This window comes from Martes martes, assembly GCF_963455335.1.
Source record: "Martes martes genome assembly, chromosome: 2".
Classification (NCBI taxonomy): Eukaryota; Metazoa; Chordata; class Mammalia; order Carnivora; family Mustelidae; genus Martes; species Martes martes.
Window position 1 is genome coordinate 18,374,602 of NC_137889.1, and position 24,351 is coordinate 18,398,952.

A 24,351-nucleotide genomic window follows, 5' to 3' on the forward strand; every position below is an offset into this window, starting at 1 on the left:
GTCAAATGACAAAGAATGTACTTGGAAAAACAATTGTGGTATGTATGTCAGAGGGCCAGTTCTTTTCATGTAGAAAGAATTCTTAAAAATCAGTAAGAACAAAGATGGACAATGAGGAGGTTGAACTGATATTGACAGAAATAAGCATATTAAAAAAATCCTATTCTTTACTCTGTTTGGAAGTTCAGTTTAAAACAACGAGATCTCACTTTTCTAACCATGAGAGGACAGTGACGAAGTTTGGTAATACCCATTATTATTGAGGATACAGGGAAAGAGGCAGACGTATATAGCTCATGAGTGTTTTTGAAGGTCATTTGTACAATATCTGTCACAATTTAAAAGGTCGTTATCCTCAGACTCAGGAATTCCACTGACCCTGTAAATATTTTCCAGCAAGTATGCAAAAATAGCTACAGAGATATTTGTTGTAACAGTGTTTGTAATAGGAAAAAAATGAAAGCAAATCATGTCAGTTAGGCACACAGTGGAATGCGTGTGATGATTACAAATGTTGCAATTCTCTGGGGCGACCTGGCTGACTCAGTCGGCTTGATCTCAGGGTTGTAGGTTTGAGCCCCATGTCGGGTGTAGAGATTACTTAAAAATACCAAAAAAAAATTTTTTTTTAATAAAATAGTTGCAATTCTCAATATCCTGACTGAGTCAAGATATTAAATGGAAAAGCAAACCAGTGTGTATAGTCTGATGTCATGTGTTTTATAAAAAAAAGATGAACATCGGACAGGAAGGTATTAGCTACAAATCATAAAAAGCCTGAGTGGCTGGATTTATCTTATGCTGCAAGAAATCTGCCTATGATGGCCGTGCACGGTTGGTACAGGGACCCAAGTATGCCACCATCTGTGCCTCACGCACGCTCCATCTTTCATTTCCACGTTCCTAATTGTGTGGGCCTCTGTCCTCATAATTTTTTTTCCCCTTCATCACAGCAAGATGGCTCTGCTCTACCAAGCCCCATCTCTGGATTTCCAGGTGGGAAAAAGACAGAAGGAGAAAGTAGGAGGGAGGGAAGGTGTCTTTATCACAAAAGCCAAAACGTTTCAGCAGACTTCTGCTTACATTTTGTTGGTTAGAACTACCCCATGGCTCTCTAGATCTTTAAGGGAACCTGCAAAGGTAAGAATTTTAATTAGGCACATGTTTCTTCCTCATGTGTAATCCAGGGTTCTGTGATTATGGGAGAAGAGGAGAAGGAATATTAGGTAGGCAGCTAGAAGTGTCTTTCTTGCTTTCTCTCTCTCTCTCTCTCTCTCTCTCTCACACACACACACACACACACACACACACACACAGAATCTGTGTTTGCATACGGTATTTCTGGAAGGCACTAGAGAAATGGATAACAGTACAATCTTCCTCGACCTACAATGGGGTTATGTCCTGATAAATCCAATATATGTCCTGATAAGCCATATCGTAAGTGGAAAATGCCTTCAATACACCTAACCTCCCGAACATCATAGCTTAGCCCAGCGACCTGAAGCATGCTCAGAACTCTTGCATTAGCCTACAGTCAAGCAGAATCTAACACAATGCCTATTTTATAAGAAAGTGTTAGATACCTCATGTAACTGATGGGCTACCAAAAGTGGGAAGCAGGGTGCATGTGCGGGTGCAGAACAGTTCAGGTGTATGGCTTGCTTACCCTCGTGATCACATGGCTGACCGGGAGCTACAGCTCACTGCCATGGTCATGCGAGAGGATCACACCACAGGTCGCCATTCTGGGGAAAAGATCCAAATTCAAAATTCCAAGTACGGTTTCCACCAGATGCATATCGCTTTCGCACCATTGTTAAGTCTGGACTATCTTTAGTTTCCTCTGTGGAACCAATCAGCAGTCAGGAGAAAGAAGGACATTTATTTTTCACTTTATATTGTCAATTCCCACTGAGGTTTTGGGCTAGGAGGGGTCAGGCACTGCCCTGTCTCCTCTCCATGTAGATGCGCAGGTTCTCAGGGTCCTCCAGTCCTGTGTCCTCCTCGCCTGCCACCGGGATGGACTGCACCATAGGGGCTCCCACGGGCTCCTCGACAGCGGAGCTGAGGGGTGGCGGGCACCGATGTCACAAACCCCGCCCACTTCCGCTGCCTCCACCTTTTTTGCTGGCTGGGTTGCTGGAGTGCTTGAGCTGCTAGTGGTGCCCCCAGCAGGTGCCTACAGGGTCAAGTCCTAGGACATTTTTTAAAATAAAGAAAAGGTGTTAAATGTAAAGGAAGGAAGTTGACATCAGTACAGCATCAGAACCCCTTGGGTACAGCTGTCCTGCCGGTGGTTGGTATCTTGGACTCCTTCTGGGTCTGAGCCTCCTCAAAATATTCAAGTTATAATTTATGCATTCTCCAGGAACCGAAGAAGAGGATTAAGAGTCGGTCTCTTTAGTCGCAAAAGAAACCTAGCATTTTGAAGACATTCTGATTTAGTCTTTGTTATGGGCTGAATATGACCCCTTCCCCAAAATTCATATGTTGAAGTCCTAGCGTCCAGTACCCTAGAATGTGACTATATGTGGAGATAGGGGTTTCTTTTTTAAGATTTTTATTTATTTATTTAGACTGAATGTGGAGCCCAGTGCAGGGCTCAATCTCTCCACCTTGAGATCACGACCTGAGCAGAAATCAAGAGTTGGTTGCTTAACTGACTGAGCTATCCAGGCATCCCAGAGATAGGGTCTTTAAAAAGGAGATTAAAGGGGCACCTGGGTGGCTCGGTGGGTTAAAGCCTTTGCCTTCGGCTCAGGTCATGGTCCCAGGGTCTTGGGATTGACCCCCGCATTGGGCTCTCTGCTCAGCGGGGAACCTGCTTCCTCCTCTCTCCCTCTGCCTGCCTCTCTGCCTACTTGTGATCTCTGTCAAATAAATAAATAAAACCTTAAAAAAAGGAGATTAAAATTAAATGAGGTCATGAGGGAGGGCCCCAACCCAATATGACTGGCGTTCTCATAAGAAGATGAGATTAGGCGCGCCTCGGTGGCTCAGTCAGTTAAGCGTCTGCCTTCGGCTCAGGTCATGATCTGGGGGTCCAGGGATCAAGCCCCTCATCAGGTTCCCCACTCAGCTGGGCTGCTTCTCCCTCTCCCTTTGTGCACGCACCCCCACCCCCTGCTCATGCTCTCTCGCTCTCTCTCTCTCTCTCAAATAAATAAATAAAATCTTAAAAAAAAAAAGAAAAAAGGATGAGATTAGGACCCAGACACAGACAGAGGGAAGACCACATGAGGCCACAGGGAGAGCAGGGAGAGGACACGATGGCCATCTGTGAGCCCAGGGGAGAAGCTTCCGGAGAAGCCGACCCTGTTGACCCTTCCACCCCAGACTTCTGGCCTCCGGCATTGTGAGAAAACCACTTTCTGTTCTTGAAGCTGCCTGTCTGAGATACTTTCTTATGGCAGCCTTAGCAAATGAATACGTTCTTCTATCCCTTTAAACTTTGGTGGGAATAGGTCCGGGGTTTACAGAAACTTAGGATAGCCGAGAGTGCCCTGGGCGCAGCTACTCCTGTCTTCTTTTCCCTGGTGAAAGCTGGTCCCCAGGGAGTCTAGGCTGGGAACCTGGAAATCCTGAATGTGGGCTGGGACAGAATCTCTGACAGGCCCTTCTGGAGGGCCTCCATGCTGTGAGCCCACCATTCCCGGGTTCCTTGGAGCCCTGCCTCCAGCTTGCTTGCCTGGTCTCTGATCCCTTTTCTTTCCTTGAACTTTAGGACCCGTGGATGCTGTCCCTCACTCTGGCCTCTGATGGCTAAATCCATCTTGATCACGCACAGTTTTGTCTCTCACAGATGGTCTGCCCCTGATCAGTTGGGATCCCGTATTATATGCATCGCCTTAAAGTACGTATTGGCAGGAATTATATTTCACTTCTGATGGAGCGGGGAAAGGGTGTGTGTGTATAAGATAGAGAAAGAGAACCCTTGACCTTGAAGTCTCAGTTTTGGGGTCTGCACACCTCCAGCTTAGTGCTCTCTGCCTGAGCCAGGGCCTTGGCCTCTGCCAGGACCAGAAGACTCTGAAGTGGCTTGCAATGGTCCTTATTTAAGGGAGACTTGAATTTTGGGGGTGGGGGGGATGTTCCCTGCCACAGTGGACAATGACTGCAGGGTTACCCTTCTGCTGGGTTTGGAGAGAGCCAGGCCTGCATTTCCAGCAGATGTCAGTTGACAGAAGGTGAGCAGAGGTCAGCCTCACGGCGCCCTGGTCCCTGCTGAGCCTCTGGACAGGGAGGCCTCGTCTGTGGGGTCTGCCTGTCTGCCCGCCAGTTTCTTCGCAGGAAGTGTGTAGCCTGGGTGGGACCCAGCTGCCTCATTGGTCAGCAGGTCTACCTTGCAGACAGGCCGGTGTTAGAGCACAGAGCCGCACACGCGGACATATTTCGGTCTGGCTTGATGCGCACAACTGTGAGCTCCTGAAAGCTACTGGTTTTTACTGAGTGGAGAATGAAAAGCACTTTTATTTATACAGAAAATTAAATCTTGCTCTTTTTGGACAGTTTGTGATTGTTTTTTTCACTCTGGGGAACTTTGCCGTGTGAGAGGAGAGTAACAGACGTTTTCTGTGAGCACTCCAACTCCTATATATAGAGGTGGCCAAGTTCTTTGAAGCCTAGGGAGACAGATGAATCTCTGAGAAGAGGGCTTTACTGCTTTATTGGCCATAGCATTTCTTTTCTCGGGGCCCTGACTGTTCTCTGTGCTGAGCGTGAGACTGAGCCATGGATAACCTCCTTCTGGGTACCAGTGGGATGCGGTCTCTGGTATGGAAGCATGGGGGCCATAAAGTAGGGAAGCAATGAGGGGGCGCCTGACGAGTGTGGGGGGTGGCTGGGGGGGTGCGGGGGGCGGGCCATGTTCATTTGGCCTCTTTAAGGGATTGTTCTACTTCATGCTAAGTTTGCAAGTCTAACTTGAGAAACCTAGAAAATTCAGCAGAAAATACATATTCACAGTATTTTAAGCTGGAATGGACTATTTTAAGCCTAACAGACCCCGAAAATAAACCAGTTCAGCTTCTTCCCTTTGCAGCCAAAGGACTGGAGCCCAGAGGAGTCCGGGGTTGTCAGGAACTTGCAGGGAGTCAGTGTGGCCCTGGGAGCAGAACCTAGGACTCAGCGTCGTCCCTGCTCTCTCCTTTCCAGCAGCGACGCTCACCGGGCTTCCCCAAAGCACCTTCCTCGATGCAGAGAAATACCTTGTTACTCATAAAGCCAAGTCTTCAAAGTGGTTTTTATAATAACTTATGAGAGCTTTGTAATTAGTTGCAAATAATACCTTGTAGTTAATGAAAGAAATGGCTATGCTCAATAAAAGCCGTTTATTAATTATGATGTTCCAGTCAGCATTTGCGAGTTAATTTAAGGGAAGAAAAGCAGGATTATGTCAAGAGTACAGTGATCCTCAGAATCCAAGGAAAGGAAACAAGTCGAAGTTTTCCTTCCATTGATTTGGAACTTGGGACTGGTTTGTGTCGCCCTGTTCCTTTGTCCCAGTCTCTCTCTCAGTCCCCCTCCCACATCCCCTGTCTAATGAGCCCTCAGGTCCTGTCATTCAACTTGTCAGTCACCAGACTCCCATCTCTAATCCCCTGACTTGATCCCCTGCCCCCATCTCGGTCCCCTGCTTGGTTTCCCTTCCAACTTCTGTCCCTCTGTCTCTCCCTAAGGTCTTGCCCCCATTTTTTTCCTCCCCTCAGACCAGCTTCCTCTGCAGCTGACGTGTGAGGCAGGTGACTGCCCCAGCCTTTCTCTGCTTCACTCACTAAATCTGTCACTCACCCCAATTTCCAGTTCCCCACGGAGCCATCTGATCTGCCTCCTTCACCTTTTCTCACCAGGCTGCAAGTTGCTGCCACTCCTCGGAGGGGGCCGCCTGTGGTTGGGTGGCCAGCCCTGGGCAGAGGCCAGGGACCCCGGGGGGGGCTCAGGAGCCCTGGGAAAGGCAGCTGGCCTCTAGCTGGGCACCCGTGTATATGACCTCATTCCGTCCTCACGATGGGCCTGCGTGGTGTGCAGTGTCCTCTCTCGGGGGCGGGGTGGGGGGGGGAACGGCGGTGCGTGGAGACCTGGGCTTAGTGTCCTTAAAGCCATTTGCTCAGGGACTGTGGCCGGTAGGTGGTCCAGATGGGAGCCAGCCCCCGGGGTCAGTGCCGCACCCTCCTCCTCTTCCTGCTGGGCTCCTCTGGATGCAAATCCATGCCTTCCCCAGAAGTCGCCGTGCCCTGATGCTAGGTAGACCCAGCTGTCTAATGCATGTGTTTAAGAAGTTATTGTTAAGGCCCCTGGGCTGTCAGTAGACTTGAGATCAGTAGGATTTTATGAAAACCTTGCTTGAGACCCTGCATGATATCTGCTAACATCTTCACACGCTTGGGGTCCAAGGAGGATTTCTTGGATCTAGGTCAAGTCCTTATAGAAACGCCGTACCGAGATTTCAACAGGACGAGCAGGTTGTCGGGATTTTAAAAAGCCCCACCCCCACCTCTTTTAAAGAAGACACAGAGCTCTGGCAGAAATCAAATTTTTAATCAATGGAGGTTGGTTTATATTTTCATAGCCCCTGGCATCAGGAAAGGTCTTACATGGACAGAGACCTGTAAGCGTAATTGGGAGGGAGGTGATCATTTGTGCACTCTCCTCCTCACTGAACAAGGATTGTTTAGTACTTTGTTGCATGCCGTGAAATTTGCTGTCGTGAAATCCAAGAACCGGGAAGCAGAGGGTGGAAATGGGCTTGGCAGTGAGTGACCCTCTGTTTCCACTCTCTCCTCGTTCTTTGACCTCCTGCCGCAGGGACCTCGGAGGCACCGTAAACTCCGCACAGAAGCCGCTAATCCCTCAGCCTTTCCTCCTGCCTCCTTCCGATCCATCCGGCAGCTGCTCCCTCTCACCCCAAGGCCAGGCAGGGGGCCCCTGAGACGCGGCCAGGGGCCAGCTGTGTCACCTAGACTGGACCTTCCCCTTCCTACTCACGCGCTGGCTCATCTCTGCAGCCTTGTGAAGGAAGAAGGGTAGGGAAGGGTACGGAAGCCACAAGCCTCTGATTGCTGGAGGAGCTTTTCTCTGTCACTTGTGCTGTTTTTTTCTTAGATGTGTGATCTGGGTTTGTGAAAAGCTCCCAGGGGTTTCTCCTTTTAGATCGCTCCATTCCATGATGCATGGGGCATCACCGCTGAGCCTGAAATCACGCTTCGTACTTGGCCAGAGCCCTGGCTTCTCTGCCTGGCCAGCTGGCTGCACTTTGCCCCAGGGCTCCCCTGACTCTGAGAGGCCCCCAGCACAGGAGCCAGCCCTGGCCTTGCGGGTAGGGGGGTGTTGGGGGTCGAGGCACCCTGGGGCGGACCACAGGGTGGGGACCTGGGCATGCAAATTCACCCTCCAAGGGCATGTGACACTGTTCAGGAAATGGGTGGGGTTGGTGACGAAAAGCAACCAAACCAAAGGGCCCCATTAAGAAATGATCGTGTGACATGAGTCTGTTTATGTAAAATTGTGTGAGCGTGAGCAGGGGAGGCCCAGGGAAGAGAAAGACATTGATATTAGACGAATGAAGAAATGGGGAACAAATACAGCCCGCGCTCTAACACCGCCGCCAGGTAGTATGCAGTCGGATGAAAGAAAAGAACATTGCATTGTGCTGTGGTATGCCTCTGCCTGATGGAAAAGAAGCCAAACAAACAAAAATCCCAGGTGTGTAGAGAAGCACTCAGTATGTCTGAGCTGAGCAAGGAGAGAGGCAAGAAAGGGGACCGGATGCTTGCGAAGTGGTAAGGGAGGAAAGTGGTTCTCACCTTTCTTTTATACATTTTATGTTAACTACTTGTTGAAACCAGCAAGTGTTAACTTATTTATAATTGAAATAATAAATATAGGGCGCCTGGGTGGCTCAGTCCATTAAAGCATCTGCCTTCGGCTCGGGTCATGATCCCAGGGTCCTGGGATCGAGTCCTGTGTCACACTCTCTCTGCTCAGTGGAGAGCCTGGTTCTCCCTCTGCCCCTCCCCATCTCACTCTCTCTCATGTTCTCTCTGTCTCTCAAAATAAATATAAATCAATCTTTAAAAAAAAAGAAGAAAGCTATTCTAAAGAGAAAAAGGAAAAAATTGAACTTATCCCGGGGTAGGTTATTTTAAGTTTTATCTTTTTTTTTTAATTTTAAATAGCCTTTTTTCTTTTTTATTTCTTCTCTTCTCTTCTCTTTTCATTTCTTTTCTTTTCTTTTCAAGTAATCTCTGTGCCTGACATGGTGCCCAAACTCACAACCCCGAGATCATGTGGAGTGCGCTCTTCTGACTGAGCCAGTCAGACTTGACTTAAGGTTCATGTTTACTTGGTAGTCTGTGTAAATGGTGGGTACCTTTCAAAAGGCACAAAAGGCTCTGTGGGGAGAAGAACGTCTTCTCTCTTGTCCATGGCCATCCATTTCCCCCGCTGGAGACAGCCAGGATTCCTGGATATCCTTGCCCAGATGCTCTGTGTTTTTACAAATATATATTTGCCTGTATAAATAGGGGAAGAGGGAGGTTCCCCCTTTACCACCCTGCCAAATAGTAGCAGAATAGAAACACTGCTTAGGGCTTCTTTTTTATTTTTTAAAGTTAAAAATACACCCAGGGCATACTAATACATAGAGAGCTATCTGGTTCTTTTTTATGTAATAATAAATTATTATTATTGGCTATATGATATTCTGTTATCTAAGCTCTTTTTATTTAACGAGCCTTCTCTCAGTGAGCATTTGAGTTGTTCTCAGCCTTTAAAGTAGGAAACCATACTGAAGAAATACTTGGGATTTGTGGGTATCTCTGTAGAATAAATACCTAGAAATGGAATACAAAATTTCTCTCCAAAGAAGGGGTACACATTGACTCTTCCTCCAGAAATGTACTAAAGTGCTAGATGTCCTTTAGAGGACCCCTGCTGCCTTAGAGGCGGGATATACTATAATGGTAGCAACAGGGATCTGGGGTAAGATGATAGGAGAGTCAGGCCTTTTCAGTTGCCCTTGTGATAGTCCCATCTCTTTCCAGAAGTTATTTTTGCATAAACCTTGGTTTCAGATGAACAAGGATATGAGGAAGAAATGAACATTTAGTGAGCTGCTACTGTGTGCCAGGTAGAGGGGGTCAGGTCAGTTTAATTCTTAGAGTACTTCTGTAGGGTGTATGCTTGGCATTTCTTATCCACACTTCACCCATGAGAACAGTGAGGCTCAGAGAGGCTAGGTAATTTCCCCAAGGCCACACAGTGGGTAAGAGGCAAAGCCACTTTTCAGACTTTGTGACTGCACTCACACTCATGTTGATCCTTCTCCCCTGTCTCTTAGAAAATTAGAAATCTCTGTAGCTCTTGTGTTGCAGAAAATCTGGGGGTGCACTGGAGCGAGTTATAGAAGATCAATGTCACCTATGGTTGACCTCTAGATGTGTGATATTGCTTGTGCCTAAGAAATCCCTTTTTATGGGTCTGTGGGGTGGAAGAACAAAGTTTATTGTTGGTTTATGTGGATTGTCCACAACCTACAAAGGGCTGTGTTCCAAAAATTCTTTTTCGTCTGCCGACTCTAAAGGGGAAGACACAGCCCTGAAGCGACAATGTTCTAAATGCTGGTTTGGCGTCCAGGCCGAACCACAAAGCCCATATAACCTACAGAGTTATAAAAGAACATTTGTGGCCATATGTCTTGGCACTGTCAGTCCATAGTGGAGTGTGTGGGCGAGGACGTAGGGATAGATACAGGCAAGAGCCCACAGTGAGGACGAAGATCGGAAAGGTCAGAGCTCCCACATCTGAGGGCTGGGCTGGGCTTCAGGGCCATAGCCGGCTGCAGTGAGGCTGGGGCTGGGACCCAGGAGACAGGGCGGTAGAAGGCTTGCTGCTTGAAATTGTTAAAAGCATCACTGCTAAGAGAAATGAGGCCACTAATTATTTTCAAAAGTCAAATATTTGTAGGTTGGCAATCGCCCACACTTTTTTTTGGTCTCAAATGGCTTTATTAGACTGGTAAACTCAAATGCAAATTTGGCTTCAGTTAAAGAGTTTGGTTATAATGGGGCATACTTTCTCAGCTCAAGAAATAAAGGAGATTTTTCCTCCCATAAAAAGCAGGGCAAATTTTCTTATAGGTGCTAGAGATTATCATGGTCTCTTTTTCTGGTGTGATTTCCAGTCTAAGTGGAGAGACAGTAGTGGTCTCTTGAGTTGACTTTGTGGGTCAGCCCCTGGACTACTCTGTGCTTCAAGACTGAGAGGAGCCAGTGTCTTTACCCTTAGCCTTGTCTTCTAGAAATTTGGAATAGCGTTGGATGAACTGAAGTGTATGTCTCACTTCGTGTGATAATGCTCTTAACCTTATAATAGGCAGAGAGTAATTTTCTGAAGTGGAAGAGGAAGAGAGGAGAAAGAAACCAAGCTTCCATGCCTGTAGGTGATTACAGGTGTGTGATTAAAGGTGTGACCCCCTGACTTACCTTGTAGGTCAGCTCTTGCACGTGTGTCCTGTAGACTTGGTTGTTCCCATATTATCTCTCTTCCTCAGAAGTTGGCAACCGTCAATTCCCTTTAACTACTTTGACCTACTAATTCTATAGCCATTGGAGGGAGGCATCACCTACCAATTATTATTAGGTATTAGATGGTATGTTGTTTCTTTAAAAAAAAATATTTATTTATTTGAGAGCAAGAGAACACAAGCAGGGGGAGCGGCAGGCAGAGGGAGAGAGAGAAGCAGACTCCCGATGTGGGGCTCGATCCCAGGACCCTGAGCCAAAGGCAGACACTTAACCCACTGAGCCACCCAGGTGCCCCTATTTAATTTAATTGATTTATTTATTGCCCATTTTAAAAATTGGGTTGTTTATATTCTTAGTGAGTTTTGAGTTCTGTTGTTTATATAATCTAGATATAGATCCTTTATCAGATATATCCTTTACAAATACTTTCTCCCCATCTGTGACTTGTCTTTCGATTCAGTGTCTTTAGAAGCATTGAAGTTTTTAACCTCAATGACAGGCTAACCATTTAGAAAGAAATGACTTCATTCATAATGTAGAAAGTACTTCAAACCCAGTAGCCACACTTCCGCTTTCAACTGGGACAGAGTAACGGAGACGGTATTTATCCTCGCACCTGAGAAAAACAAAACAAAGCAGCAACATATAAAATGATGATTTTCAAGACCCTGAGCAGCAGGCAGCAGAGGACAGTGAGCTTGAGAGATGGGGAACAGAAGATGTAAAGCCCCGTAACCTCCCCAGCTTAGCACCCTGGGCTGCAGGGCAGGGAGGGCACGGGGCCTGCTGGCAGCTCAAGGAAACCAGAACTTTAGAATTAGCAGGACAGAGGAGGAGGGAAGAGAGGCAACTCCAGGGATCCGCAGGAACATCCCCACGGAAAACCCAGCATGATACGCCTGTGAGAGGAAACGAGGCGACTGAGAAAGGAAGTGGGGCACCAAGAACTTATTTCCGCTGGAGTCTCCCCTACCCCACATCCAGAGCACTAAATAATTTGTGGTACCTCTGCTCCCTCCTGTCTCCCCCGCTCACCCCTACTACTCTCAAACGAACCCATTTTCAGCTACAGTTCAGAAGGCGGCGTTTTTCGCTACACGTAGAGGTTTCCCTAATGTATCTCTGAACTATGTCATCGTTTAGAAAATATTTTAAGATGTTGGCCTTAGACTCCTCCCAAATGGATTTTGGCTTTGTCATGGCTTTTTTTTTTTTTTTCTTCCCCAGTTTGAAAAGATGACAGGACCAAGTAAGACGGAAAAGCAGGGTGAATTCCCGGAGCCCTTTGGGCAGTTCCCTTTGGGTGGTTGCCTCTGGCCGTGGTACGTCAAGGAGGCCGTGTGGGGGGGAATGTTCGGAAACGGCGCCTGGCTGGGCTACTTGTATACCCTTCTGAAGAAGAGACTGTAGACTTGGGCCCTGAGGGTGTGACTGTGCACTGACCTGTGTCAGATTTGGAACCACAGACCTGAGGGAGCTTGCGAGGCTGCCATGCATGTGCCCTCCGTCTGTGGATTCCACCATTGCTGAGGGCCTACTGTGTGCCAGGCACTGTTCTGGGAGCTCGAGATCCAACAGCGAGCAAGGAAATTCTCCACACTGTGGAGCTTACGAGCTATAACAAGAGACACACCATCAACCCTTCTATGTCAGGTGGACAGAAGTCCTGTGAAGAAAAATAAATCAGGAAATGGAATGTGGAGGGACCGGGAGAGTGGGGATGCCATTTCGTACAAGGTGGTCAGGGAGACTTCTTTTTTTTTTTTTTTTTTTTGAGGCGGTGATAGTTGAGGGGAGACCTGAATGAAGTGTGTATGGGGGACGAGGGCAGGGTGCAGAGCAAAGTCGGGCCAGGGAGCCGGATGAAGGCGCAAGGGCAGGAAGTAGACAGAAGCAGATCACACGGGACCTTGGAGACCTTTCTGAGGACTTGGGCTTTGTTCCCAGTGACACAGGAGATGTTGGAGGGTTCTGAGCAGAGTGACATGACCCTACCTGCATTCTAAAAGAACCGGTCTGGCTTCAGCGGGGCAATGGACCGTGGAGGCCAGACGTGGGCTAGAAGAGCACCACAGTAGTCCCGTTGATGGTGGTGTGGGCAAGGGAGCTGGTCAGGTGGTCGGACAGGCTGGGTGGGATTGAGTTGGAGCAACAGGACGTGCTGATGCTGTGGGCTGTGGCATGGGCTGTGAGGGGAAAGGAGGGTCAGAGCCGGCTCTACCTTTTTTGTCCAGAGTCACTGAAGAACAGAGTGGACATTTATGGACATGGGGAAGCCTTGGAAAGGAGTAACTTTGGGGAAGTAGGGCCAGTGGAATCAAGAGTTTGATTTTGGACACGTCAGTATCCAAGTGACCATGTTGAATAGGTGGTCAGATCTTAGTCCCATATTCAGTGTAAAGCTAAAGACAAGGTAAATGGGGGCCCAGGGAAGGCAAATTGGCCTAGTTGAGTGGCGGGTTCTACACAGACCGAGCTGCTCGGAGAACTGGCTTCTCCCTGGCGCTACCCTTTCCCCATGGGAAGCCAAGCCCTTTGGGGCAATCCCATACTTCCTAATTGGCTTTAATGCTTTCATGATTATATTCCTTCCTTCCTTCCTTTCTTTTTTTTTTTTTTAATATGGAACCCTTCACAAATTTGCGTGTCATCCTTGCCCAGGGGCCATGCTAATCTCCTCTGTATCGTTCCAATTTTAGTATATGTGCTGCCGAAGTGAGCACTATGTTCTTTTCTTTCTATCTGTATTTAGCCTTCAGTCTGGAAGCCAGCTGTAGCTACGTCAAGATGAGTTACCGTTGAAATATAAAGAATTCTTTCTTGTTCATAACTGCAACTTGTAAGAGGTTAGAGAGGCCAAGGAGTTCTGGGTTTCTACCATTAGGGCAATTTAATACTTTTCAGATCATCATGGATGCTTGTTGTTTGCTTATAATGGCCCCAAGTCCAGTCTGGATCTTCTGGGAATGAGACTTGGGCGGGAGTAGGGTAGGTAAAGGGACGCTCGTGTTGGTGGGGGGACCCCCTGCGCTGTAGGTTCTCCCGTAGTGTTTGTTTATGCGTGTGGGAGATAACAGCCATGTGCACAATAAGCAAGAGGAACCATCTCAGCGCTCTTCCCAGCCTTCGTTTTCTCTGGTCTCCTAGGCCCCTGCAGGGCCTCCTTGGTTCCCTCCACCACCCCCAACCCAGCCCGACATTCACTCCTTTTCCCTCCAAGAAAAATGACTTTGTGGAAATCTTGTCATCTTCCCTGTTAGGAGACAAGCAAATCTATGGCTTCTGACCATCCCATCCCTTCCAGATCAGGTCGATTTTGATAGGGCCGTTGGGCCTTTCCTGTTTCATTCAGTTCCAGTCCTAGAAGTTCCTCCTGTGTTCAGCGGACGGGAAAGCTCCGGCTGGAGAGAGTTCTAGTTGGCGTGCTTTCGTGTTGTCCGCATTCACTTCTCTGAGCCTGGCACCGTTTCCAGTAAGAAGTAGGTGACAGGCTATCCAAATAAAGAAGAACCTTTCGAAAGCACTTCTGTCCCGCAGTGTGGGCTTTTTGTAATCCCCACTTGCCTTTTGAGAGAGGGAAGGCCGGTTGGGTTTGGGCCCTGCTTCCCCCCTCGCCCCCTCCCCCGCCGCCGTCCCCCCCTACACACTTTGATCTGTGAAGCATGTCTAATCCTTAGCCAAGTCTCTTGGAACTTTATCCAGAGCAGGAAAAAGGGAAATATTTTTCCTTTCTTGGGTGGATTTGTATTTATATAAACCCTTAGCAGTGAAAATGGAGCCAAGCGGCGGGCGCGTCGTCTGAGGAGAGGCGAGTAGAATCTGTGGTGGAAGAGGCAGGGGCAGTCTGTCCCTCAGCCCCCGGGCCAGCTCTGATTTGGGTCGGACCCCGGCAGACCTTCCAAGAGTCAGTGAGGATATAAGTCCTTATGGGCGTTTTCTGAGGGACGTGGGTACACGCGGGGCCATCGCCGAACAGCACGACCGAGCCAGCAGCCGACCGGCTACCTTCAGATCGCAGCTCGGGTGGGATTTGTGTGCACACGGAGGGGATTCATTCACTTCATGTTTGTTGTTGCTACTAAGAGAGCAGTGTCGCAGGGGGCCTCGCTGTCCTCTGTAGCTTCAGCTGGGGATGCTTCACCTTCCCACAGTGTGTCCGTGATGGATTTCCTCTCATGAGTTTGTCGGCGCTTTCTGGACCAGTCCTTGGCCCCCTCTGTGGGTAATGAGTGTATTACCCTGTGCTTGCCGTGGTCCAAAAGCTTTCCTGTCAGAAGCCTGCCTCATCCAAGCTTCAGGGGGTGCCTCCTGGTACTGCCTTTTCAGGATGCGGGGTGCTTTATTTTTAGACACTTGAGAGAAATCTTGTATATAATCCAAAGATAGGGTGTCTTGTTGTCGTGTGATTGCAATTTGTGTATTATCTGGGCTAATCTGGGACTGATAAAGGCTCTGAGACCAGAAAGGGTAAAGAACTTTGATACAATCTTTTATTTTGCTCGGGTTCACTCTTCTAGATCCAAAGGCAGAGCCCTTGGGAGGAGGCTCCCGAGCTCCCCGCAACTTGGCTGGAGTCATTTCTCCTCCATGTAGTAAAGGCCACCATGGCCAGGTTCACCTGTTCCAGGCCCAGGAATGTTTATCCTGTGTCTTCTGGAACCTCACTTGAGGATGGAATCCTCATGAAGCTTCTACCTGGCATCTCGTCCCAGTGCTGTGACAAACGCTGGGGGAAGGAGACTGTAGGTTCGGAGACCCTGAGGCTTTCCGGCAGGTGCGGAGTCTAGGCAGAGCAGCAGCCCGGAGGAGGCGGGGGGAGAGATGGGGCTCTCGTTCCACTGCTGGTGATGGAAACAGGGGCTGAAGGAAAGGTGACTACAGTGAGCCAAGCATGAGGAAGTGGTAGGGAAGAAGGGCACAGAGGATTGGATGTGTGTGAGTAAAAAAAACAAAAAAGGAAAACAGACTTGACGACAAGGAAGTAAGAGCTTATAATGTGAAGAAAGCGACAAAATTCAGGCAGAGATTTGAAAAGAAATCATGTTAGCGTTTTTTGTGGGGTTTTTTGTTTGTTTTTTGTTTTTAAAGATTTTATTTAATCATTTGACAGAGATCACAAGTAGGCAGAGAGGCAGTCAGAGAGAGAGGAGGAAGCAGGCTCCCCGCTGAGCAGAGAGCCCGATGCGGGGCTCGATCCCAGGACCCTGGGATCATGACCTGAGCCAAAGGCAGAGGCTTTAACCCACTGAGCCACCCAGGCGCCCCGCATTTTTTTGCTTTTGTTTTTCTTTTTCTTTTCTCCTGGTTGAACTCTGGTCAGATGCTTTGGAAGGGGTGCTGTGATCTTTGGTCACAACTGTTTAGATCCAGAAGAGACCAGAGTCCTCCTCTATTAGGGAGGGTCTGAATGCAGCCCTGCTTGGCATAGCCTGCCTGAGATACTAGTCACCTCCTTCTGTCCCTCAACAAACAAACAAAGCTTTATGTAATTAGTAAGCAGACATTACTCTTAGGACACTCGTCTCTTGGGAATTGGGCCAAACAAGGAAAAGCGGAGCGTGTTCACTCCATACGGAGCATCTTCCATAAAAGGCAGAATTAAAGGTATCAGTCATTTGTGCCCAGTGTAGAGCTCCTGCTTGGCTTGGCTCCTGTTACTCATTAGGAGAATCTGAGGACTCCACAGGTCAGAATCATTGTGTGAATCACAGAAGTAATCAAGAGCATGATCTCTGTTTCTCCTTCTGCCTCTGTCACCACCACCACCACCTTGGAGGATGTTGGGGAGAAGTGGAAGCGAAGTGTGGAAGTTCACTTTGTTTAGTGCGGTCTGATGAGCAGGCCCCGAAAACTCCCTGAATGTGGGAACTGACTTGCTCCTTTAGTTCAAGGGCATGTCCAAGAACCCCAGTTGACCTGCTTCTGTTTGGCTGGTAGATTGTGCTCTCTTACTGATAAGACTTTACAAATTGTCCCCGAAGCATCGAGGCGCAGAAGGGCCTTTGCATTTTTCTTTTCTTTTTTTTTAAAGAAATCCCAGCTTTCAGCATCAAAACTGGTCTTGAGAATTCAACAAATGGCTGGAGACAGAAATGTCTTCACATTGTTAAATTGCGCAGAACTTGGTAGATTCCCACATTTTGAAGAATCGCAGGGCTGTTTGGTGAAAATGGAAACACAATTTACAAGAAGCTCATCATTTCTGACGGTGTGAGTCTTTGCGGCTGCCTTTGGAATTCATCCCTCAGGATGGATCCCGTTATTAAGTGGTCTTATCATCTATTGACTCATTTCCAAGAAGTACTAATTGAACCAAAAGCAGACTCCCCTCCCAGGAAGTCCCTGCAGCTTTGGAGAGCCTTCTCGGAGTCCCAGAACTCTCTACAAGTTCATGTAGCCAAGGGCTGGACAATGTGTACAGGCATCCCTGCTGACTTCTGGAGACCCAGCCGGAAGATCCCCGCTGAATCTCCGGGGACCCAGCCGCTCTCCTGGAAGGCTCAGTGGGCAGCTTCTGGGGAGTTTTGAGGCTGTCCCAGCTGGCTTTCCCATGAATTCAGCAGACCACGGAGGTAGCTTTCCAAGGACTCCAGCTGGTGCCCCCCCAGCTTCCGAGTGAGCTTGACAGCTTGCTCTCCTACCCCCAGACAGCTTCCAGAACCCAGAGGATGGGTGCCACAGCCTACCTACCGCCTTCGGCCAGCCGACCGTGGACTCGTCTGACCTGTGGTTCCAGGGTATACCCTACCCTGTCCTGAGAAAGATGACTGCCAGAGATGAACACAATTCTGGACTCGGAAACGGAAGACCCAGGTCCATTTCTGCTCTTTACAAAGACTGGTTACCCTCCTTCCTGTGCGTCACTTTCTCCCCGCCAAAAAAAAAAAAAAAAAAGGAATTCATCATCAAAGGGCTGAGACCAAAGCTGCTTAAGAAAATGGAATTTCTTTTAAAGACTACCAAAACACACAGCCAGGTCTAGTTACTTTGTTTCTTTGGAGCAGCGGTCAACCAGAAGCTGCCCAGCCGTGGTCCTGAGGGCGGCACCGGTGGGAGGGGGTACAGGCACGGGGGACCGTCCTCTCAGATGCAGCCGAGTCTACAAATGGTTGGTTATGTTGGAACCAGCAGGTACCGGGAGGTCTCTTCTGCCTTTTCTCGCACTCGGAAGTGTGCACGATGGCATGTTTTTAAGTTGAACGTTTGGATGTTGAAGGTTTGCTTCTCTTGTGTATATACTTTCTGGGCTTTATTTCGTCTTAAGACAAGGTTGACACCGTTACCTCTCTCTGGCTCTCCTCCTCCAACCGTGGAGTTCTCTGGTCTTCGCTGTCTCTGACAACTCAGTGGGTTTGCCGAGTGGGGAACCTTCCTGCTCATGGTTTCAGATGATGCTGCCTTTGCCCTATGGAGACATGGGAAACAGGCATTCATGTATCTCATAACCGCTACTCAAGAGTCACACTTAATTAAAATGCAGCAGTGGATTTGGGGGCAAAGGGTGTGAATTTTAGAAAGCAGAGCTCAAAACACTCTGAAGACTTCCAGATCTTTCCTTCCTTAATAGAACCTGTATCATTGTTTTAATATCTAGACCTCTTTGGCTGTTTTGAGGAATATTCATAATTTAGATCTTTATCCCGGATCAGGAAGTGGGTTTCCTTTGCACTGAAATGTGCAGGGCGTTTAATATTATGATTTGAGTCATTAGTATGATCAATTTGTAGTATTTTGAGTAACGTGCCCCACATTTGAGAATTCCGATGCTTAGTAGAAAAAGATGGAAAAGAGTTCGTTCCCCTCACCTTCTGTTGATTTTTTTTTTTTTTTTAAGAATCATAATAAAACTTAGTGTTCTTTTATGGTGGGGGCGGGAGGGGAAACAGTTGATGTGGTAGCTTTTTAATGCCAGAAATCTTGAGCCGGAGTCATTAAGAACAGGTTTTCATAACTTAGTGTCCTAATACTGCTTCAGTGAAGGTAGCATTCTGTGAGTCAGGCCAAATTTCTGCTCCTTCGATGGCGCTGTGTGCTTACTGCCCACGAACAGAAGATCTCCGACAGAAGAGAAAGCATTAGCATTTACAGCTGGCCTGGCCCTTCATTTGTGAAATATGCTTTCCGTCCTGCTTTACTATGGACTCAAACATAAAAATAAATAAATAACCTTGGGGCCATTTCATCTTAAATGACCCGTTTCACCTGAAGCTCATTTGTGAGTTTCATATACTCTAATCAGAGGGTACTTTTCAACTGACACTGTCACCCAGAAAGGTCAGTCTCATAATTTTTAATGACCACAGAGGAAGGAGCCCCTCTTAATAGCGTGTCATAGTTTTTCATCATGTCCCCATTGTCGGACACTTGAGAGGGTTACCAAGTTTTCACTGTTTTATAAATATTGTGGCCACAAGCAATCATTGCATAATTTTTGTCAGAAAGGAAAGGGCTTGAAGCAAGATCCTGAAAATGGGAACATGCCAGGTCACATGTATATCTGTCCTCACTTAACTAACATATTTTCTATAAATGTAGCTTTTTTTGTTTGGTTTTTTTTTTTTTTACAACTCCTACCAATGTTGGAATTTATTTCTTATTTGCTTTTGCTAGTGATGACAGATGTGTAATAAATCTAATTTTTCTTTTTCATTTGAAGTTTTCAAATCTCTGGGGATATGGTGTTTTGCAGGCAGGTAACTTATGGTCTGATCCTTGTGTATTACTTTACTATAGAGAATCTGGTTACTGATCATATATTTGTAAATGAATTTTTTATGTAGTAGGAAAAGTGAGCTTTTCAAAAAAATTTTTTCATCACTATAGTAAGAGTGTCAGGAACTTACTAGATGCCAGATACAACATTTAGTACTTCTTATGTTATCTAATTTAATTATCACGATATCCTTGCCCAGGACAGTAGTGTGTGGTGGTTAAAAGTGTAGTCAGATAGTCCTGGGTCCAAATTTTGGCCCTGCCACTGCTTCCTTGTGAATGTTGGTGAGTAGTTATCCCCTCTGAGACTCTCTCTCCTGAAGATAAAAATTGTACCTACCTTCGTAGGGCTGTATCAGAACTAAGTGACATAATGCATTTATAGCATAAGCACATAATAAATGCTCGATCAATGTTAGCTGCAACTGTGATCATCCTTCTGGGATCAACGGGTGTCGTTCACCTTGACATATATAACAGCATGATGATAAGGTAGAACACATGGTCATGAACGTTACTGGGCTTCTGAGGTGGTATCCTCCACTCTTTGAAGTCTTTTCTAGTCCTGCAAATCAACATTAGTCTGTCTTCCTCATTGCTCTTCTAACATTTCATAACTTTGCTTGGGGGTCCCTATCACAGGGACTATAGTTCTTTTTACGGATGTTTAACTTTCTCGGATGAGGGGGACCCTCCGTATCAGAGGCCTTGACTTAGACTCCTGTATCCCCTGCATCTCCTCACACGCTGTAAGATCTCCCTATTTAGATACTCAGTGAATCTTAATTCAGTAATTTCAGTATTTTAGGTTTTTTTAAAAAAATATTTTATTTATTCATTTGAGACAGAGAGCATAAGTAGGGGGAGAGACCAAGGGCAAGGGAGAAGCAGACTCCCTGCCAAGCCAGGAACCAGATGTGGGGCTTGATCCCAGGGCCCAGAGATCCTGACCTGCGCCGAAGGCATGGCACCCTTTAGTTTGAAAATCAAGTTTGTGTTAAAGAAATTGGAGACTATGAGCTTCTATTTCAGTAGACAACATGAGTTATGTACCACTTTTTGCATTTGTGGTACATTTTTTGAGACGAACAAGCTACTTGCCTCATTTTTCTCAGTCTAGCAACAGCACTCTTTGCCAAATCTCCCATCCTAGGAATGCCGGCAGCATGCGGTAGCCTGTGGGAGAGCACGGACGGGCTGGAGATAGTGACCCGGGCGGCCCTGCTGCTCCACGTTCTGGAGCATTGCGTGGATTTTTTGTATGCGTGAGCCCTCTTGGTGCCTCCAGCTTTCATGCCACGTCTGTGGCCGGCGGTGCTGCTAGGAGGAGAGGGACCCAGATAGAGCCGCTTACCTGGTTCTGTCTGATATAGGAATCTGGGGAGGGGAGCACTGAAACTGTTGGTTTAATAAAAATTGATAACGGATGCTTAGTACTAAGTCTACTACAGATTATTTCAGCTCTGTCAAACGGATCTGCTCACGGACACCCGCAGCAGAACCAGCAAGGGAGTTCCTGTGCCAGGGGTGGGCACCCGAGTGGGGGGCTGGGCACCCACAGCTGGATCCTGGGCTCTCGGGCCGCTGAGAGGCTGCATGAACTTCCAAGCAGGAGACTGTTCTTAGGGGAAGCTTCTGGCCTTGGGGGTCATCTTGGGACAGAAAGTGCAAATTGAAAATACTCCTTAAGGATCCAGGAGAGAGCGGTCCAGGACCGGGGCGTCACCAGGCCTGTGGTGTTCGGGGCACCCTCTTGTGGTCCTAGTCGCGTGGCGGCTGGGTCGGGTCAAAGACGTGCAGCTCACTGGAGCAAATCCGTTAAACTCAGAGAGTTTCTGACTGAGAACATGGTGTTCGGGCCGGACGACTTCCAACTTTGCATCCAGCTCTAATGTGCTATTACTTTGGTTCGTTTTATTGCTTTGATAGCATTTAGTGTTTGCATTCTTAACTTGCATTTTTATATTTTGGACTCTTTTCCTAGCTGGTGCCGGAGCTTAGCTCCGATATCCATGTAGCCATGACATAAGCTAGTCATGCTAAATTAACTTTGCAGTAATTGGGTGTTGACAGTAACTTGGTTAAGGAGCTTCGAATTATATTCAGTTCATATCATCCAAAGCCATATAAAAATGCTCAAAGCAGGAAACAAATGTCTTATCATAAAAGTACAAATATGTCAATGCTTAGTTCATTATTTAAAAATGGTTGTTTTAAAAGTACTCCTCTAGGAGACGTGTTCTGGCGTGAAGAAGCAGTTCCCACTCTGGGAGGTCTCGGAGGGTGAGGGCAAAGAGTAAGCTCCCCAGAGAGGACTTCCCAAGGTCACATCCCGAGTCTGCCTGCTTGCTAGCCCTTGACTCAGGGTACACCATATAATGTCCTGACGATTAGCTTCCTTATCTGTAAAATGAGGGTAACCCTTATAGAGACATCACACAGATGAAACGAGATGTACGTTTAAAGCTCTCAGTTCGGGATGCCTGGGTGGCTCAGTGGGTTAAGTGTCTGCCTTTGGCTCAGGTCATGATCCCAGGGTCCTGCGATCGTACCCTGCATCAGGCTCCTTGCTCAGTGGGGAGCCTGCTTCTCCCTCAGCCTACCACTTCCCCTGCTTGTGCTCTCTCTCTTTGACAAATAAATAAATAAAATCTAAAAAAAAAAAATCTAAATTATATTAAAAAATAAATAAATAACATTTAAAGCTCAAGGTTCAAAGTTCAAGGGCCAGCACATGGCCGTGCTTTTATTACTGTGGGTTCTGCTGAAGGTGGGGCCTTTAGAAATAGGATATTTTGAGGCAAAGGATTTTTTTTATTATCCTTTGTTGGCTTAACTTGGGGATCACTAGAATCTCAGATCCATTCTATAAGTGATGGCTGCCAAAGAATTGACATCTTATTTTCAGTAGTATCTTTGCCTAGTTGACATACATTTTTGTGTCCTTGGTTTGGTTTATTTAACATCTCGGTTTAAGTTGGGGAACTGAGGCAGTAACAGCTCCCATCCTCAGCTAGAAGCTGATTCTCTGAGTGAGAGCACCGTGCTAGCCAGGAGAAGAGAGAAAGAGGTCAGGCAGCTGCCCAGTAAGTGGACGAGAGAGGGGAAGCTAAGGAAGGGAAGTCATCACTGCTCTTAGGGATTTAATGATCCAGTCGGAGAGAGATTATATCCCAGGCATGCAGAGCCCTGGGGGTATTGTGGTGATCCATTAAGTTAATTGTCTGTTTTTACTAGACCCCTTTACTCATGACATAGTATTTAAGCTGGTGCTTTCAAATCCGCACACACACCTACCCAAGAAATCCTCTTGCTGGTGTGGAGATGGGCTGTTTACCTTGATGGCACTTCTAGTGGGCTGCATCTCGAGACGATTTCTGCAGGGCTTTGTCAAAAGGCTGCCACGGTCTGCCCCAGTCCCATCTGTCCTGAATGCTAATTACAGAAAGCTCCTTGGCAGCCCTTGCTTCTTGGGGCTCTAGGGATCCTGGCTCCGTTCTTGGCCGTGACATCTAGATCAAGATCTCCGGCGTCAGTCTGTGAAAAAGAAGGTGAGGAAAACGGTGGCAGAGGCTGTCTTTGTTTGGAACGATGGCCCTTTTGCCACAACCACAAGAACGTTCTCCATGGTGACGCAGATGAGACTTCAGGCAGTGGAGTGGGAGCGGGGGCCAGTCTTGTGATCCCGGGGGCATATTTGTTCTCGGACTCCATTGTCTGCGGACCCTTTGCTTCCTCGGTACCTGCCCTCCTCCCTGCTTCCCCCACCCCCCCCAGCGCTGTAACACTCTGTGAAATGGTCCCATTCCTAAGGTACATCTCATGAATGCATTTTCTCTCTCTTCCTGCAGGGGAGCTGCTGAGTCAGCCCAGACCGGAAGGAGTGGCAGAGATCATTTGCCCTAAGAACGGCAGCGAGCGAGTGAATGTTGCCTTGGTTTACCCACCTACACCGACTGTGATCAGCCCCTGTTCTAAGTGAGTTCCAGATGTGGTACCCTTGTCCCTCACTCCCCATCCTGCCTCAGTGGTTGTGACAACAGAAAGCCAAGTTAAAATACCTTTTGGAAAACCCTAAAGACTTCTGGGGCAGCCCTAGATCTCTAGGTGGTAGAGATACTGTGGCTTGTTTATTCCTAGCAAACTAGTGATTTTTTTCTTGTTCATGATTTTTTTTTTTTTTTGCTTTGCTGATAAAAGAGTGTTTAGCAGCTTTATTGAGCTATCTGTCATTCACATACAAGACAGTTCACTCATTTGAAGTATGCAGTTAATTGACTTTTAGTATATTTGCAGGTATATGCATCCAAAAAGAGCTTTTTTTTTTTTTTTAATGAATAGTGAGAACAGTGAGGGCTCATTAAATAAGAAAAGCCTACAGAAAATCTGTAGTAAATTATTTTTCTCTGTGGGTCTCTGATTCTCAGTCCTTAATAATCAGGGCTTGTGCAGAAGGAAGTTTCCACCTTCCCCCAGACAGACTTACACACGGAGAACATACACGTATGAGCTAATTCGGACACAGGCTTAGCTTAGTAATTATACATCAGACTCATCCTGGGTTGGGTTTTCGTTTGTCTCTTTTTTGTAATATTAGGAACCAAACAGGGTACTCCTAAACTGAGATGAAATACCTTTTCACCGCAGATCTTGGAAAGTGGCGGCCACAGGCTTCTTGGAGCAGATCTCATTATCTGGGGGATGGCGGCAACATGATTTGTCCCACGAAGTATTCAGACAGCAGACTTTCGTTTTTTCTTTCTAGTTGACACATAGAATTTTTTTCTGCATATATGTAAGCTCTTTATAGGGTGCTTCCGAAGTTTGAGCTTGAAAACGGTAACCCGTCCTCCTCATCTTGAGAAACCTGCCACGAGGCTGCGTTCCAGAGAGCCCCGGGTGGAATGGGGCTCATCCTTCTGCCCTGAAGTGTCCCTTTTCCTGACTCTGGTGTGTCGTCTGCAGAGCGAGGGGTCAGCGGGTGCTCATTCCTTAGCAGCTGTGGAAGAGGCACCCCTTTCTCTAAACGGGGTGACTCATTAGAACATCCATAATTCGTTTTTGCTGGAAAACATCACTGAGTGCCCGAGGTGGGGCGCTTAGCTAAGGCTGA

At 47.3% G+C, this 24,351-nt stretch overlaps 1 protein-coding gene across 2 annotated transcripts in view; it reads left to right on the forward strand.

The window, feature by feature from the left end:
• MFHAS1 (multifunctional ROCO family signaling regulator 1) overlaps positions 1 to 24,351 on the forward strand; it is a 95,254-nt gene that overhangs the window by 59,464 nt on the left and 11,439 nt on the right. For both annotated transcript variants that reach the window (XR_013966383.1, XM_080796112.1), the window contains exon 2: positions 23,090 to 23,216. Coding sequence is in view for 1 of the 2 variants with exons in the window: in XM_080796112.1 (XP_080652238.1) it covers positions 23,090 to 23,216 (127 nt within the window). In the remaining variant the exon portion in view is untranslated. The remainder of the gene's footprint in view (positions 1 to 23,089; positions 23,217 to 24,351) is intronic.